The sequence below is a fragment of the Scomber japonicus genome, chromosome 19, assembly GCF_027409825.1.
Source record: "Scomber japonicus isolate fScoJap1 chromosome 19, fScoJap1.pri, whole genome shotgun sequence".
Classification (NCBI taxonomy): domain Eukaryota; kingdom Metazoa; phylum Chordata; class Actinopteri; order Scombriformes; family Scombridae; genus Scomber; species Scomber japonicus.
Window position 1 is genome coordinate 29,967,023 of NC_070596.1, and position 19,073 is coordinate 29,986,095.

At 39.6% G+C, this 19,073-nt stretch overlaps 1 protein-coding gene across 1 annotated transcript in view; it reads right to left on the bottom strand.

Moving 5' to 3' along the window:
- The window catches only part of LOC128380116 (fibroblast growth factor receptor 1-A-like), an 86,188-nt gene extending 67,492 nt beyond the window's left edge, over positions 1 to 18,696 (bottom strand). The window contains exons 1-12 of the mRNA XM_053339814.1: positions 18,678 to 18,696; positions 18,101 to 18,229; positions 17,592 to 17,764; positions 17,385 to 17,508; positions 16,368 to 16,558; positions 16,005 to 16,149; positions 14,603 to 14,659; positions 14,352 to 14,450; positions 14,023 to 14,213; positions 7,741 to 7,885; positions 6,339 to 6,395; positions 6,062 to 6,160 (exon numbers count right to left, since the gene is read on the bottom strand). Coding sequence (XP_053195789.1) covers positions 6,062 to 6,160; positions 6,339 to 6,395; positions 7,741 to 7,885; positions 14,023 to 14,213; positions 14,352 to 14,450; positions 14,603 to 14,659; positions 16,005 to 16,149; positions 16,368 to 16,558; positions 17,385 to 17,508; positions 17,592 to 17,764; positions 18,101 to 18,229; positions 18,678 to 18,681 — 1,414 coding nt within the window. The 5' untranslated portion in view covers positions 18,682 to 18,696. The remainder of the gene's footprint in view (positions 1 to 6,061; positions 6,161 to 6,338; positions 6,396 to 7,740; positions 7,886 to 14,022; positions 14,214 to 14,351; positions 14,451 to 14,602; positions 14,660 to 16,004; positions 16,150 to 16,367; positions 16,559 to 17,384; positions 17,509 to 17,591; positions 17,765 to 18,100; positions 18,230 to 18,677) is intronic.
- Between the last annotated feature and the right edge of the window lie 377 nt (positions 18,697 to 19,073).

Consider the following 19,073-nt stretch of genomic DNA (forward strand, 5'->3'; position numbering starts at 1 on the left):
TCTCGACTCAAGTTGAGTGGGCCGTACGCCTCTGTCCTCTTCTACAGTACGAGTGGACAAGCATGCAAGGATACAGAAAGTTTGCCTCTGAGTCCTGACCAACCAAACATGAACCAAACATATTGAATTGTTATTATCTGGCACATTCACCAAAAAAAAGTTTCTAGCTTCTGAGTTTATTTCCATGTAAAGCAGCCAGCTGAATATTTGCAGTAGTGTTTCCCGATCGGCCCACAGACTTTACATTGTGATGACGTCACAGATTTTAAAATGGCTTTTCTTGGCTTGAGGAAAGTTTAACAAATATAAAACCTCCATGGATTAAAAATTCATAATTCATAATTGACGCTGTCTGCAGTTCGAGATGTCCTGTCAACAGTTACGTTGACACATACGTCTATTTTACAATGGTGGTCTATGGAGAAAATGCTTTTTGGGGCGAAGGTTTTTTTTTTTAGCTGCAACTCTGCGAGTGACCACTGGGGGAACTTGTCTGCAAGGCTGTGTGGTGGCGCCGTATCCAGCTCTTATAATACATCTATGCTCTTGGCTGCCCGTTGGTAACACAATCCTCTCCTTTGCTGTTGTGTTTTTCTCTCATTCTGCTGCCCAAAAGTGGCCAAAAATAGATAATAATTAACTGCAGCTTTAAGTAACATATCTCACACTTTGTCGTTTTGTGTTTCGTAAATGTGATTGTGGCTTACAGACTGTGTATCGCACTATGATTGGCTCATTGGGCATGTTTCTCGACCGCAAACCACCAATCAGGCCTTTCCACCCACAGCATTGCTTGCCCGGGTAAACACACTGCCACATTACGCTGTAGTAGTTAGATAACTGACCACAGACAGCTCCATCAGGTTCCAGAGATACACTCATGTTGAGGACAGTTTACACCACAGGTCTTAAGAGTCCAGGTTCTGATTTCTTTGGGTCACCTGTTTACATGTTCCTGTGTTTACAGACTGAATGCAGGAGGACATGAATGAACCACAGATGTAAACAGCAACATGTAATGGCAGTCTAATCACCGTCTACAGTGTCAGAAAATAACTGAAGCTGGGGTTGGGGTCAGGTCTTGTTAGAGCCCGGATCTGGAGGTTTGGCCTGGAGCCTGTCATGGTGGAAGCTCCACAGAGGGTAAAAGTACAAGAACCTTTAGTACATCTACCACTTTTATCCAACAACAACCTCGTTTTCCCAGAGCAACTGAACTTAGAAGTTAAAGGACAGGTTCATATTTTTTTTTTTGAACAGCAGTCAGGTGTCCATATGAGCAGTGAAAGAGGTTTTCCTCACTGTAATCATTCCTCCTGTTCATACTGACAATTAAAAGGTCTTCAAATGTGCTTTCAATGGAAGTGATGGAGGACTAAATCCACAATGTGTCCACACAGTCATATGATGTGAAGCTTCTATTCAGCTTCAGCAGTCTGAGTTAGTCATATCAAGTGATATCTAACACTTTTTAGCATCAGATTCCCTCTTAGTGTTTCCTGTTTCTCTGTGGTGGAAGTATAGTAACATAGAAGATGAAGATTTGACTCATTTGGACGGTGAAGCCTCATATTAGCTTCAGATTAACTTTTAAATCCATGTTTAAACAGAAGGAGGACTGTGGATTTAGTCCTCCTTCACTTCCATTATAAACATTATGAAGGATCTAATGCTCAGTATGAACAGGAGGAATCATTACAGCAAGAATAACACACTTCATGTTCATTTGGAAAAATGTGAACTTGTCCTTTAAATGAATAGTTTACTTAAATGTGTATGTACATTATTTATTTATATATGTACTTCAGCGTGTTCAGGTTTCTTTCAGTCCACATCAGCTGTGGCTCCATCTAGTGGTCACTACACAAAACATCATTATCCAGAGTGGATGTAATATTCTTCAGAATATGTTCATTATAATGCTTCTCATTGGTTGAAATGTACATGCTGCTTCCTGTTGAGAAGCTAGCTTTTACTTTTACTTGAGTATTATTGTTCTAAAGTAACAATACTCTTACTTGAGTACGAATTTAGCTCAACATTCAACTATTCAACCTGCCTGAGAAAGAGATTTTTTTCATTTGCATTGAAATTAAAATGTTTACTCACTCATCATGTGTCCAAGATGTCAAAAAACGGCAACCAGGAAATGTCAGGAATCTAAAAATAGCGCCAGAAGTTTGTTTACGCCCCTCGATAATTTGATTGGTTTGGAATATACTCGCGATAAAATCGTCACGTTGCATATCGCGAGATTTCGTCGCCGGTTCTCTCGCTCGCTGTATGTCAGGATGCAGGACCAGAATAACTCAAAGACAAGAGAAGAAATTATCAATATAACCGAAAATAGTGCATAAACCCTACATTATTAAATTGTGTGCTCAAAGTAAATAAACTAATTGAAAACAAACTGCGTAGTATCAATGGTTAAATGTTCATTTTTAATAAGTTTGGTGGTGTGGCTGCCTGCACATGAAATGAACCTGTGTAGTTAAATAAAGTGGAGTGAGGTGGAAACACTCAGACAACACTTCCCTCTGCTGTTTCATCCAAGATACAACAACCAGCAGCTGACCACTGAGTGTTTGAATGACTTTAAGCACAAAAATAGACACATTTCTAATCATAATCACATCAAATATATAACAGAGAAAGACTGTTTCCTGAAAGATTAAGCAGAAACAAACCAGGATGTATTTGTATGTTCTTACCAAGAATCATTTTTTGTGAGAAAATCTAAATATATCAAAGATAGTTTTCTTAAAGTTTTCCTCCTTCTCAGTGTTTCAAGTTTCCACATCAACACTTTGGACCACGTTAAACTGAGATTTAAGGTGTCTGAAAACAAACTCTGCACAAAGAAGAAGAGTAGACATCCAACTGAAGGAATAAAGAAGAAACACATGATTTTTTTTTTTTTTTTAAATGGAGGGACTTTAATAAAAACATTTATAAAACATCAGAGTGATGAAAACATTGAGAACAGCAGGAGAAACAGACGGTTCAGGTTTTAGGCAAGGCAGCTTTATTTATATACAGCATTTCATACCCATGGACAATTCACCGTGCTTTACATACAAACTAACATTTAACAGTAAGAATTGGAAGCATAAAAACACACAATTTAAAAAAAACAAAAACACAATTATAGTAAAAATTGGAACCATTAAAAAAAGGACATAGAGTGCAAATGAAAGATTAAAATTTAAACTGCTTTAAAAGAGCTCAATCATAAGCTCAGGAGAAGAGAAATGTTTTTAACCTGGATTTAAAAATGTTCACAGTTGATTTCAGTTCTGCTGGTAGTTTGTTCCAGTTGTGTAAAAGCTGCTTCATCATGTTTAGTTTGAACTCTGGGCTCAACTATCTGACCTGAGTCAGTAGATCTCAGAGCTCTGGGCTCAACTATCTGACCTGAGTCAGTAGATCTCAGAGCTCTGGGCTCAACTATCTGACCTGAGTCAGTAGATCTCAGAGCTCTGGGCTCAACTATCTGACCTGAGTCACTAGATCTCAGAGCTCTGGACTCAACTATCTGACCTGAGTCAGTAGATCTCAGAGCTCTACTGGGTTTATATTCTACTAACATGTCATTCATGTATTCTGGACCTAAACCATTCAGTGATTTATAGACCAGTAGCAGAACTTTAAAATCTATTCTATTCTTCGAAAGAGCTAAAATCACCAAATGTAATTTTCTTGCACTAGATGGCAGCAACTCCGCCTTTATTGCCACTTCCGACACTTGTTCATAAAACTGAAATTTGTTGGTGCTGCCTCATTCAGAAAAGTACCGCAGCTACATTCAGTCATGATTTGTTGACTAGTGATCTGATATTGAGTAGATAACAGGAGACTGGTATGTTTCGAGGTTGACATGCTTCGGCAGATTTAATTGAACCCTTTTTATTTCTCACCAGTAGAACCATTCTTCTGTTACATGTCATCACAGGGATTGAGAAGGCTACCTGAACTTTTCCTGGGGGAGAACATTATTGATATGAGTATTGCAGCCTGGACCTGCACATATAAGTCAGACTCACAAACGCGATGATTCAAAGAAGTTTTGGGGGTTTGGCAGCTTTTGGTCGATGGTTGTTTCCAGCGTGGTGGAATGGGAAGGGCTGGACGATGATGGGAGGTTAAAGGGAGAAAATATGGGATTTGGGCATGGTGTGAGTTGGATTTCATTATTGACCAGGTTCTGCACCTGCACAAGACAAAAAAACACATAAATACACCAACATTCAGCAGATTTACTAAAATATACATTCTCCTGTTACCACGGTAACATCCGAACATCATGTGTAAAACAAAAGCAGTTTAACGAGCAGAGCTTTTAATACAGTAAATATTTTTGCTTGTTTTAAACATTTCCACAGTTAATTATGCTGATATGCAAGGCATAAAATTTAATAAAAGAATAAGTACAAATCAGGCAGGACCAAAATGTTTCGGTAAGCGCTGGTCTTTATGTTGGAGGTCGCACATGAAGACTGAATATTCTTGTATTTTCTTATATTTTGAGTTTTTTCTTTGTCTCAAATAGTTTCACATAATGTAACATCATAGTCTGTGAAAAGAAGATTTAATCTATTGGCACCCCTGCACTTCTGTCAGATAATGCACCACTTCTTGGCTTCGTCATGTAAGTTTTGGCAAACTCCAGTCTGACTTTTTTATGGCCTTAACCCAGCAGTGGTGTCCTCCTGGGTCTCCTAACCACTGCATCCCTTCCTTTGTTGCAATCTTTCATCAATTTTTCTCTTCCATCCACATCCAGGGAGGTTGGCTACAGCGCCATGGGCTGTAAACATCTTGATAATGTTGCATCCAGTGGACTCAGGACTCAGGACTCAGGAACATTCAGATCTCTGGAGAAGGACTTATAGCCTTCAGATTGTCCATGTTTTTCCACAACAACCCTTTGCTTTTCTTCCTTTTCTCCATGCTCAGTGTGGTGTGCAAGTGTGATTTCTATATTGGCAGCACCTCTTACCTGCCACAGGTGAGTTTAAATACAAATTATAGAAGCATCACATGCTTGAAATGCAATTATGTTGTACAATTTTGACAAGATGCCAATACTTTTGGCCATGACTGTATGCTGTACAATTTCACAAAGAGAACTTAAATTGGGATTAGTGGGATAAGGATAATATTGCAGCGATAGAAACAAGCCTTTTACTGTTTTCTTAAAATATGCAGTTGCTAAATTGAGATGGCAACACATTCAGGTTTGATACTGTAGTGCGTACATATGTGTATGTGTATGTATATGAATGTGTATATATATACGTGCAGGATATACATGTATGTATATGTATACAGTATATTCTGTAGTTTCGGAGAGATCTTGAACGTACCGTCGATCACAGTGAGCCAGGCCGAGTTATACGAAAACCCGAAGGAGTTTCCGGCCAGGCAGGTGTACTCTCCTGAATCCTCCAGCATCACGTTCTTCAGAGTCAAAACTTCCAGTTCTTTAACCGGCGTGTACAAACCTGCAGTCTGACAAACAGGAGCAAGAAATAATGTGAGGGGATCTGGTCGAGGAAACAATCAACAGATTAATCCATAATGAAAATAATCATTAGTTGTAGCTTTTAATAAATCTTTATTAACTTTATTGGCAGTAATCAGTCAGTTGCTCCATTCTGACCACTGCAGATAAACTTTAAACTTCTAGAGAAACAAACCAGTTAATTATACTCAAACAGGTTCAATACCTTCAGTATGTTGACGTACGGGTGTCCATCCGGTCCGACCCGGCTGCCGTTGACGGTGATGTGTTTGAGCCACTGGATGTGAGGCTGTGGGTCACTGAACGCTCGACACGCAAACTCCACATTACTGCCGACCACGGCCGTCTGATTGGCCGGCAGACCCGCCTGCAGGATGGGTCTGTGAGGAGAGCTCTCTGAAACATGAAAGGTTTCATTTATACAGAGGAGAGAGAAGCTATGACAGCGTAATAGAGCCATATAAAATAAAAAAGTAGTAAACAGCTTAATGTGTCTAAAATGCAGATATGTGTGTTTTTGTGTTGTTTTTTTTTTACCTAGGACATCCCGCTCCACGTTACTGCCAGCCACGGCTGGTGCCAACATCTGGTTGGCCGGCAGATCCGTCTGCAGGATGAGTCTTTCAGGAGAGTGCTCTGAAACATGAAAGGTTTCATTTAAACAGAGAGGAGAGAGAAGCTACGACTGAAGCAAAGAGAGAGAGAGAGAGAGAGAGAGAGAGAGAGAGAGAGAGAGAGAGAGAGAGAGAGAGAGAGAGAGAGAGAGAGAGAGAGAGAGAGAGAGAGAGAGAGAGGACAAATGTTTGATTCTTACGTTGGAGCTTTCTGTCGCATTTGTTTGAGGATTCCTCTTTCTTCTGATTTGCGTCAGCTACAAAAAGAAATGACATATTGAAACACTGTGATCATGTGTGTGAGTCTCAGATGTTCCTCCAACAGATAATGAAAGCAGTTTTTGGATTAACCTCTGACCTGAATGAGGCTTTAAAGTTTCCTTCCACTCAAAAATATGTTTAAAAAAAGAAGAAAGTAGCTTCTCTGTGCAGAATGATGTTTGTACAGTTGGTTTTCATTCATCTGCTGAAGAAGTAAAGTTTCTCTGAGATGTTTGAAAGTCTGATTTTAAGGGGGCGGGTCTTCGAGCAGGATTTATGACATCATAACCAGATTGGAGCCAATCGTGATCCAGTATTCAAGCCTCAAAAGCCACAGATAAACCTCTCTGTATCTCAGTATCTCACAAACCATGGAAGTATTATAAGATATGGATACATATAAGAATTAATCAGCTTCTGTGTTATTCAGCCCACTGCACATGCTCAGTAGTGTTTCCCACTCTGCCCACAGACTTTACATTGAGATGACGTCACAAATTTTAAAACCGCTTTTCTTGGCTCGAGGAAAGTTTCACAAACCTCCATGGATCAAAAGTTCCTATCAAAACTTGCAGACCTGGTAGAATTACAAACAGCACAAATTATGTTTCAGGCAAAAAATAATCAACTTCCAGGAAATATTCAAAAGTTGTTAATTGAAAGAGAGGGTTGCTATAACTTGAGGGGATTGTTTAATTTAAACTCTGATGAGGAGAAGTTTTTATATTTCTGTCTGTGGGGTGAGATTATGGAACAGTCTGAATTTGAAGCTCAAGGAATGTCCAAACATAATGCAGTTTAGAAGGAGGTACAAAGAGATGATTTTTATGAGGTACAGGGATGGAGTTGTTTAACTGACTCAGGTGCCCTTTGTTTGTATGTGTGTGTATGTATGTTTATGTATATCTATGTATGTGCGTACATATGTGGAAGTGATTACCAAATTTTGACATGATGCCAATAATTTTGTCCAGTCCATTTTTTGAGTTCTGTGTGGAATTACATCAGGTTTGACTTTTTTCTCTGTTTTTTTGTGTTGTTCCAATGCAAACAAAAAAGAAATGAACATGTGATTAACAAAACATTTGTAATTGCAACCATTTTTTGGGAGATGTGGTGCATTATCTAACAGAAGAGCAGGGGTGCCAATACTTTTGGCCATGACTGTATGCTGTACAATTGCACAAAGAGAACTTATATTAGGATTAGTGGGATAAGGATAATATTGCAGCGATAGAAACAAACCTTTTACTGCTTTCTTAAAATTTACAAGTGCTAAATTGAGATGGCAACGCATTCAGGTTTGATACAAACTGTAGTTTCGAAGGATATTGAACGTACCGTCGATCACAGTGAGCCAGGCCGAGTGATACGAAAACCCGACGGAGTTTCCGGCCAGGCAGGTGTACTCTCCCGAATCCTCCAGCGTCACGTTCTTCAGAGTCAAAACTTCCATTTCTTTATCCGTCGTGTTCAAACCTCCAGTCTGACAAACAGGAGCAAGAAATAATGTGAGGGGATCTGGTCGAGGAAACAATCAACAGATTAATCGATAATGAAAATAATCATTAGTTGTAGCTTTTAATAAATCTTTATTGACTTTATTGGCAGTAATCAGTCAGTTGCTCCATTCTGACCACTGCAGATAAACTTTAAACTTCTAGAGAAACAAACCAGTTAATTATACTCAAACGGGTTCAATACCTTCAGCACGCGGACGTACGGTAGTCCATCCGGTCCGACCCGGCTGCCGTTGATGGTGATGTGTTTGAGCCACTGGATGTGAGGCTGCGCGTCACTGAACACTCGACACATGAACTCCACATTACTGCCGACCACGGCCGTCTGATTGGCCGGCTGACCCGCCTGCAGGATGGGTCTGTGAGGAGGGCGCTCTGAAACATGAAAAGTTTCATTTAAACAGAGGAGAGAGAAGCTATGACAGTGTAATAGGGCCATATATGTGAAAAAAAAGAAAAACCTGTTTTTAAAAATGTATTATTGCCCATATGACCCTTATACACTGTCATAACGAAGCAGCAACACATATAAATCTAATAAAAGTTCGAAATTGTGTGTCCACACTGAGTCAGCGTTTTCATCACTAAAAACTCAGTTTGGTATAAATCCTCTTGTTTCTCCAGATGTTCAGTGCACATGTTAATACTGTGCTAGTTAAAATGTTTGAGATGTTATGTATATTAAAGTAACGGCTCCAAACAAGTTAATGAGACTGTAAGAATGGATCTTTTAAAGTGTAGAGTTTCTGGCTTCTGAAGACTTGCTTCTTTTACACACTTTTTAAAGTGGTTGTTTTTCCTGTATCTTTATCGTTATAATGTCTGATCTGTCAGTGTGTGATGTGTTTGAACCTACAGAGAATTATCAGAGACTGTCCAGCTGCAACTTTACTGTTTTAGTTCACTCTCAGCTCTCTCATAGTGTCGGTTTCAAAGAAAAAGCAGTAAAAATAAAAAGCCACTGTACTCTACCTGCTCAGCACCAAACACCAAACAGACACAGTTATCTGTAGACTAGCTGGTGAACATAGTGGAGCATTTAGATATTTCCCTCAGGAGTTGGTAGAGAGTAAAAACAGAGCTAAAAGAGAGTTCATATTGGACTGGCATTGAGTTTCAGCTATTTTTAGTAACTTTAGTGTAAAATTAAACAGCTTAATGTGTCTAAAATGCAGATGTGAGTTTTTGTGTTTTTTTTACCTACGACATCCAGCTGATAGGTGTGTTTCAGGCTCCCGTATTCATTCTCCACCACACAGGTGTAGTTGCCTTCATCAGACAGGACCACTGACTCCATGATGAGAGTCCACGTGTGGTCTCTGATCTGAAGGATTCAACAGAGATCCACCAGTGAGACAAACTCTTCTCTCCTCTCATGTCTCTAACAGAGAAACGTCAATCACTCACCTTGAACCCTCCGATCCTCTGAACCTTCCTGACCTCTTTGCCGTTCTTGTACCAGCGCAGGGAGGGGACGGGGTTTCCTGACGCTTGGCAACGAAACTTTATGGTATTTCCGGTAAGGACGTGGGGCCGCTTCTCCTTCTCCATCTTTTCCGGCGTTACCCACTGAGGCGCCAACGCTAACGAGGTAAATATTGTGATTACAATCATTCGTCTTTGTGCTTTCAACAAACCAATGAACCACAAACTGAAGCAAGGAGAGGGAGTACTCAAAAATGAGGTATAGTTTCATTTAAATGAGGTCTATTGACTATAATTTCCAACAAATATGTGTAAAACCTGTGGTAATAAGTTGGAATGAAGTTGGCAAAAAACGTCTAACACAGAATTGGGTGATAATTTTCTCTATTGTCATTGATTTGACTTGTTTGATCAACCATTTCCCAAAATCCAAGATGACGTCTTCACATGTCTCAAACAGCCAGTGTGTGAAGTGTGTGAGGAAGTATCTTACCGGTGTCCGTGTCAGTGTCCTCGGTGGCCGGTCTGGACTGAGCCTGAGGAAACTGAACCAGCAGGAGCCAGGAGAGCAGTAGCAGGCGGCGGCAGTGGCGAGGAGAAGAAGACATCTCGTTCTCAACAGCTAATACATCAACGTATGGAGAACAATTGTATTCCATTACCTTTATTTAACATAAAAAGTTACAATGTAAGATCATGCCAAACTAGTTGATATGGTGTTTTATTGACTATTTACTGTTTTTAAGCAAGTTGAATTATTTGGTACAAAGTTTTTATAGTTACACCACTTAGACACTTTTGCCATAATCCTCTAATATATTCTCTCAGAATGGATTAAAAGCAGAAATTTGATGCTGGGTCCACAAAAAAACAATGTGTGAAGTTATTCATACGTTTATTTTCACATTTTAACAGTTCAAATGTGGAAATAAACGTATAAATAACTTCACACATTCAAATTGAACCCCTTTCAAATTGGGCTAGACCACATGGACACAAAAAAACCCCATCATTGACCCAGACGTACTGTAAGACATAAACTGTGTCCAAAATCACTCCTTTACTCAGTCATTCTCTTCTCCCTGTGTGATAAACGCTAAATAGTTCACTCAGTAGTTGCTTGATGTTAGTTTTCTTTAAGGGACGAGTGTGTGGAATGTAGTGACATCTAGTGGTGAGACTGTAGATTGCAACCAATTCAATACCCCATCATCCCCTTAAGTGTGTAGAACTCACAGTGGTCCTAAAACTTGTGGAAAAAATACAAAAGTCCTTCACTATATAACAGTGTTTGATTTGTCTGTTCTGGAGAAACCGGAGAAACATGGTGGTGCAACATGTTGTCCTCAGCGGAAGATAGATAGATGGATGGATAGCTAGATATATAGATAGCTACATAGCTAGATAGCTACATAGATAGATAGATAGATAGATAGATAGCTAGATATATAGATAGCTACATAGCTAGATAGCTAGATAGATAGCCTTTATTGTCCCAAGGGGAAATTCGTTTCCACAATCTGTCGGAGACCCACCGGACACGAACAATATACATACACACACCCGCTATACGAACACCACCACCAAACATTGAGAACATATAAGTACACACACTTAGGAGGAAAGTACACACAAGAGGAAAGAAAAACTGATTCCAGCTTCTTAAATGTGAATATTTTCTCTCTATGACAGTAAACTGAATATTTTTTTCCTGACAGCTAATCGATTAATTGAAAGAAATATTCTCTCTTGCTGTAAATTGTCTGTGTTGTTTTCCTCACCTGTAAAACGGGACCTGTATGTACGGTGGCCGACAGGTGTTTAGTCATCAGGCTGAAACTAGACATTTACAACATCTAAACTAAAGAAAGGGAACGATTTTAAAAAGGACATGCAGCTGTACCTGTGGCTCCAGATGTTGGATCCCGTAAATCCAGATGTTTCTGCAGTGCTGAACGACAACACCTGGTTTTAAAAAAACATTTACTGAAGTCAACTTTTCTGTGTGTGGCCTCGGTGTTGTCTCAATGTATACACTCGCAGAGAAGACACGCCTACTGTGGGAGTTTCCAAGAAGAGAAAATAAAATAAATGAAAGATTGTTTGTTGGTCCAAAATCCAACTCTCTAACACACAACGTGAATTGGTTTAATGTTAAAGATTAATTTCCACTCACCACCTAAACAATTAAGAAGCATGGTGACTCAGTGTTACATGCTGAGAGGAGCTGTCCCAGATAGCAAAGAGTCATTGAAACAATGTTAAATCAACATTGTTTTGTCAACGTTAGGTCATTGAAACAACATTTTTGCACCCTCAATTAATATTGAAACAACGTTGATTTTCTAACTGAAGATCAACAGAATTTCAATGGTATTTCAACCAACACAAATGTTGAAACAATGTTGAAATTTCAACCTAACTATAGATCAACGTGCTTTCAATGATATTTCAATATTAAATATAATAATATTAAACCACAATAATTACTAAATATGCCTTTATAAAAATAGGCCAATAATACAAATCCTGCTTTATCTACAGTCAGGGTGTTATAGACATAGGCCTAAATATGATGGGCCTTATTAAACAGGTTTTTATCTAATAGCAAATGACAAATCCACACAATGTTTTTTTTTAAACAAACAGTCATTTATTTAATCAATAAATGTCACCAAATTTCACAGCTTCTAAGGGCGTCCAATCCCTCCTGACTGGTCTGGGGTGTAATGCAGCCTCTTCTGATCTGCCTGAGAGAAGGTTAATTCGTTTGCAGTCCCCATTTGTAGTGTCAAGGCATCTAAAACAGAAAACACAAGCAAAACACAAACTGTCAGTTAAATAGCTATTACTGTACATGCCATTGTGCAAGTAGTGTGCAGATTCACCTGAACTTTTCCTGGGGGAGAACATTATTGATATGAGTATTGCAGCCTGGACCTGCACATATAAGTCAGACTCACAAACGCGATGATTCAAAGAAGTTTTGGGGGTTTGGCAGCTTTTGGTTGATGGTTGTTTCCAGCGTGGTGGAATAGGAAGGGCTGGACGATGATGGGAGGTTAAAGGGAGAAAATATGGGATTTGGGTATGGTGTGAGTTGGATTTCATTATTGACCAGGTTCTGCACCTGCACAAGACAAAAAAAACACATAAATACACCAACATTCAGCAGATTTACTAAAATACACATTCTCCTGTTTCCACAGTAATAACCGAACATCATGTGTAAAACAAAAGCAGTTTAACGAGCAGAGCTTTTAATACAGTAAATATTTTTGCTTGTTTTAAACATTTCTACAGTTAATTACGCTGATATGCAAGGCATAAAATTTAATAAAAGAATAAGTACAAATCAGGCAGGACCAAAATGTTTCGGTAAGCGCTGGTCTTTATGTTGGAGGTCGCACATGAAGACTGAATATCCTTGTATTTTCTTATATTTTGAGTTTTTTCTTTGTCTCAAATAGTTTCACATAATGTAACATCATAGTCTGTGAAAAGAAGATTTAATCTATTGGCACCCCTGCACTTCTGTCAGATAATGCACCACTTCTTGGCTTCGTCATGTAAGTTTTGGCAAACTCCAGTCTGACTTTTTTATGGCCTTAACCCAGCAGTGGTGTCCTCCTGGGTCTCCTAACCACTGCATCCCTTCCTTTGTTGCAATCTTTCATCAATTTTTCTCTTCCATCCACATCCAGGGAGGTTGGCTACAGCGCCATGGGCTGTAAACATCTTGATAATGTTGCATCCAGTGGACTCAGGACTCAGGAACATTCAGATCTCTGGAGAAGGACTTATAGCCTTCAGATTGTCCATGTTTTTCCACAACAACCCTTTGCTTTTCTTCCTCTTCTCCATGCTCAGTGTGGTGTGCAAGTGTGATTTCTATATCGGCAGCACCTCTTGCCTGCCACAGGTGAGTTTAAATACAAATTATAGGAGCATCACATGCTTGAAATGCAATTATGTCGTACAATTTTGACAAGATGCCAATAATCTTGTCCAGTACAGAAGAGCAGGGGTGCCAATACTTTTGGCCATGGCTGTATGCTGTACAATTGCACAAAGAGAACTTAAATTGGGATTAGTGGGATGAGGATAATATTGCAGCGATAGAAACAAACCTTTTACTGTTTTCTTAAAATATGCAGGTGCTAAATTGAGATGGCAACACATTCAGGTTTGATACTGTACTGCGTACATATGTGGATGTGCATGTATACGAATGTGTATATATATATGTGCAGGATATACATGTATGTATATGTATACAGTATATTCTGTAGTTTCGGAGAGATCTTGAACGTACCGTCGATCACAGTGAGCCAGGCCGAGTTATACGAAAACCCGATGGAGTTTCCGGCCAGGCAGGTGTACTCTCCTGAATCCTCCAGCATCACGTTCTTCAGAGTCAAAACTTCCATTTCTTTAACCGGCGTGTACAAACCTGCAGTCTGACAAACAGGAGCAAGAAATAATGTGAGGGGATCTGGTCGAGGAAACAATCAACAGATTAATCAATAATGAAAATAATCATTAGTTGTAGCTTTTAATAAATCTTTATTGACTTTATTGACAGTAATCAGTCAGTTGCTCCATTCTGACCACTGCAGATAAACTTTAAACTTCTAGAGAAACAAACCAGTTAATTATACTCAAACAGGTTCAATACCTTCAGCACGCGGACGTACGGGTGTCCATCCGGTCCGACCCGGCTGCCGTTGATGGTGATGTGTTTGAGCCACTGGATGTGAGGCTGTGGGTCACTGAATGCTTGACACACAAACTCCACATTACTGCCGACCACGGCCGTCTGATTGGCCGGCAGACCCGCCTGCAGGATGGGTCTGTGAGGAGAGCGATCTGAAACATGAAAGGTTTCATTTATACAGAGAGAGAAGCTACGACAGTGTAATAGAGCCATATAAAATAAAAAAGTAGTAAACAGCTTAATGTGTCTAAAATGCAGATATCTGTGTTTTTGTGTTGTTTTTTTTTTACCTAGGACATCCTGCTCCACGTTACTGCCAGCCACGGCTGGTGCCAACGTCTGGTTGGCCGGCAGATCCGTCTGCAGGATGAGTCTTTCAGGAGAGTGCTCTGAAACATGAAAGGTTTCATTTAAACAGAGAGGAGAGAGAAGCTACGACTGAAGCAAAGAGAGAGAGAGAGAGAGAGAGAGAGAGAGAGAGAGAGAGAGAGAGAGAGAGAGAGAGAGAGTGAGAGAGAGAGGACAAATGTTTGATTCTTACGTTGGAGCTTTTTGTCGCATTTGTTTGAGGATTCCTCTTTCCTCTGATTTGCGTCAGCTACAAAAAGAAATGACATATTAAAACGCTGTGATCATGTGTGTGAGTCTCAGATGTTCCTCCAACAGATAATGAAAGCAGTTTTTGGATTAACCTCTGACCTGAATGAGGCTTTAAAGTTTCCTTCCACTCAAAAATATGTTTAAAAAAAGAAGAAAGAAGCTTCTCTGTGCAGAATGATGTTTGTACAGTTGGTTTTCATTCATCTGCTGAAGAAGGAAAGTTTCTCTGAGATGTTTGAAAGTCTGATTTTAAGGGGGCGGGTCTTCGAGCAGGATTTATGACATCATAACCAGATTGGAGCCAATCGTGATCCAGTATTCAAGCCTCAAAAGCCACAGATAAACCTCTCTGTATCTCAGTATCTCACAAACCATGGATGTATTATAAGAGATGGATACATATAAGAATTAATCAGCTTCTGTGTTATTCAGCCCACTGCACATGCTCAGTAGTGTTTCCCACTCTGCCCACAGACTTTACATTGAGATGACGTCACAAATTTTAAAACCGCTTTTCTTGGCTCGAGGAAAGTTTCACAAACCTCCATGGATCAAAAGTTCCTATCAAAACTTGCAGACCTGGTAGAATTACAAACAGCACAAATTATGTTTCATGCAAAAAATAATCAACTTCCAGGAAATATTCAAAAGTCGTTAATTGTAAGAGAGGGTTGCTATAACTTGAGGGGATTGTTTAATTTCAACTCTGACGAGGAGAAGTTTTTATATTTCTGTCTGTGGGGTGAGATTATGGAACAGTCTGAATTTGAAGCTCAAGGAATGTCCAAACATAATGCAGTTTAGAAGGAGGTACAAAGAGATGATTTTTATGAGGTACAGGGATGGAGTTGTTTAACTGACTCAGGTGCCCTTTGTTTGTATGTGTGTGTATGTATGTTTATGTATATCTATGTATGTGCGTACATATGTGGACGTGATTACCAAATTTTGACATGATGCCAATAATTTTGTCCAGTCCATTTTTTGAGTTCTGTGTGAAATTACATCAGGTTTGACTTTTTTCTCTGTTTTTTTGTGTTGTTCCAATGCAAACAAAAAAGAAATGAACATGTGATTAACAAAACATTTGTAATTGCAACCATTTTTTGGGAGAAGTGGTGCATTATCTAACAGAAGAGCAGGGGTGCCAATACTTTTGGCCATGACTGTATGCTGTACAATTGCACAAAGAGAACTTATATTAGGATTAGTAGGATAAGGATAATATTGCAGCAATAGAAAATAACCTTTTACTGTTTTCTTAAAATTTGCAAGTGCTAAATTGAGATGGCAACGCATTCAGGTTTGATACAAACTGTAGTTTCGAAGGATATTGAACGTACCGTCGATCACAGTGAGCCAGGCCGAGTGATGCGAAAACCCGACAGAGTTTCCGGCCAGGCAGGTGTACTCTCCTGAATCCTCCAGCGTCACGTTCTTCAGAGTCAAAACTTCCATTTCTTTATCCGTCATGTTCAAACCTGCAGTCTGACAAACAGGAGCAAGAAATAATGTGAGGGGATCTGGTCGAGGAAACAATCAACAGATTAATCGATAATGAAAATAATCATTAGTTGTAGCTTTTAATAAATCTTTATTAACTTTATTGGCAGTAATCAGTCAGTTGCTCCATTCTGACCACTGCAGATAAACTTTAAACTTCTAGAGAAACAAACCAGTTAATTATACTCAAACGGGTTCAATACCTTCAGCACGCGGACGTACGGGTGTCCATCTGGTCCGTACCGGCTGCCGTTGACGGTGATGTGTTTGAGCCACTGGATGTGAGGCTGCGCGTCACTGAACACTCGACACATGAACTCCACATTACTGCCGACCACGGCCGTCTGATTGGCCGGCTGACCCGCCTGCAGGATGGGTCTGTGAGGAGGGCGATCTGAAACATGAAAGGTTTCATTTAAACAGAGGAGAGAGAAGCTATGACAGCGTAATAGGGCCATATATGCGAAAAAAAAAGAAAAACCTGTTTTTAAAAATGTATTATTGCCCATATGACCCTTATACACTGTCATAACGAAGCAGCAACACATATAAATCTAATAAAAGTTCGAAATTGTGTGTCCACACTGAGTCAGCGTTTTTATCAATAAAAACTGAACTTGGTATAAATCCTCTTCTTTCTCCAGATGTTCAGTGCACATGTTAATACTGTGCTAGTTAAAATGTTTGAGATGTTATGTATATTAAAGTAACGGCTCCAAATGAGTTGATGAGACTGTAAGAATGGATCTTTCAAAGTGTTGAGTTTCTGGCTTCTGAAGACTTGCTTCTTTTACACACTTTTTAAAGTGGTTATTTTTCCTGTATCTTTATCATTATAGTGTCCGATCTGTCAGTGTGTGATGTGTTTGAACCTACAGAGAATTATCAGAGACTGTCCAGCTGCAACTTTACTGTTTTAGTTCACTCTCAGCTCTCTCATAGTGTCGGTTTCAAAGAAAAAGCTGTAAAAATAAAAAGCCACTGTACTCTACCTGCTCAGCACCAAACACCAAACACCAAACAGACAGTTATCTGTAGACTAGCTGGTGAACATAGTGGAGCATTTAGATATTTCCCTCAGGAGTTGGTAGAGAGTAAAAACAGAGCTAAAAGAGAGTTCATATTGGACTGACATTGAGTTTCAGCTATTTTTAGTAACTTTAGTGTAAAATTAAACAGCTGTGTCTAAAATGCAGATGTGTGTTTTTGTGTTTTTTTACCTACGACATCCAGCTGATAGGTGTGTTTCAGGCTCCCGTATTCATTCTCCACCACACAGGTGTAGTTGCCTTTATCAGACGGGACCACTGACTCCATGATGAGAGTCCACGTGTGGTCTCTGATCTGAAGGACTCAACAGAGATCCACCAGTGAGACAAACTCTTCTCTCCTCTCATGTCTCTAACAGAGAAACATCAATCACTCACCTTGAACCCTCCGATCCTCTGATCCTTCCTGACATCTTTGCCGTTCTTGTACCAGCGCAGGGAGGGGACGGGGTTTCCTGACGCTTGGCACCGAAACTTTACGGTCCTTGCGGCAGGAATGGCGAGGGACCGCTTCTCCATCTTTTCCGGCGTTACCCACTGAGGCGCCAACGCTAACGAGGTAAACATTGTGATTACAATCATTCGTCTTTGTGCTTTCAACAAACCAACGAACCACAAACTGAAGCAAGGAGAGGGAGTACTCAAAAATGAGGTATAGTTTCATTTAAATGAGGTCTATTGACTATAATTTCTAACAAATATGTGTAAACACCTGTGGTAATAAGTTGGAATGAAGTTGGCAAAAAACGTCTAACACAGAATTGGGTGATAATTTTCTCTATTGTCATTGATTTGACTTGTTTGATCAACCATTTCCCCAAATCCAAGATGACGTCCTCATATGTCTCAAACAGGCAGTGTGTGAAGTGTGTGAGGAAGTATCTTACCGGTGTCCGTGTCAGTGTCCTCGGTGGCCGGTCTGGACTGAGTCTGAGGAAACTGAACCAGCAGGATCCAGAAGAGCAGTAGCAGGCAGCGGCAGTGGCGAGGAGAAGAAGACATCTCGTCCTCAACAGCTAATACATCAACGTACAGAGAACAATTGTATTCCATTACCTTTATTTAACATAAAAAGTTACAATGTAAGATCATGCCAAACTAGTTGATATGGTGTTTTATTGACTATTTACTGTTTTTAAGCAAGTTGAATTATTTGGTACAAAGTTTTTATAGTTACACCACTTAGACACTTTTGCCATAATCCTCTAATATATTCTCTCAGAATGGATTAAAAGTAGAAATGTGATGCTGGGTCCACAAAAAAAGAATGTGTGAAGTTATTCATATGTTTATTTTCACATTTTAACTGTTCAAATGTGGAAATAAACGTATGAATAACTTGCACACATTCAAATTGAACCCCTTTCAAATTGGACTAAACCACATGGACACAAAAAAAACCCCATCATCAACCCAGACGTACTGTAAGACATAAGCTGTGTCCAAAATCACTCCTTTACTCACTCATTCTCTTCTCCCTGTATGATAGACGCTAAATAGTTCACTCAGTAGTTGCTTGATTTAGTTTTCTTCAAGGGGCGAGTATGTGGAATGTAGTGACATCTAGTGGTGAGACTGTAGATTGCAACCAATTCAATACCCCATCATCCCCTTAAGTGTGTAGAACTCACAGTGGTCCTAAAACTTGTGGAAAAAATACAAAAGTCCTTCACTATATAACAGTGTTTGATTTGTCTGTTCTGTACAAACCGGAGAAACATGGTGGTGCAACATGTTGTCCTCGGCGGAAGATAGATAGATGGATGGATAGCTAGATATATAGATAGCTAGATAGCTACATAGCTACATAGATAGATAGATAGCCTTTATTGTCCCAAGGGGAAATTCGTTTCCACAACC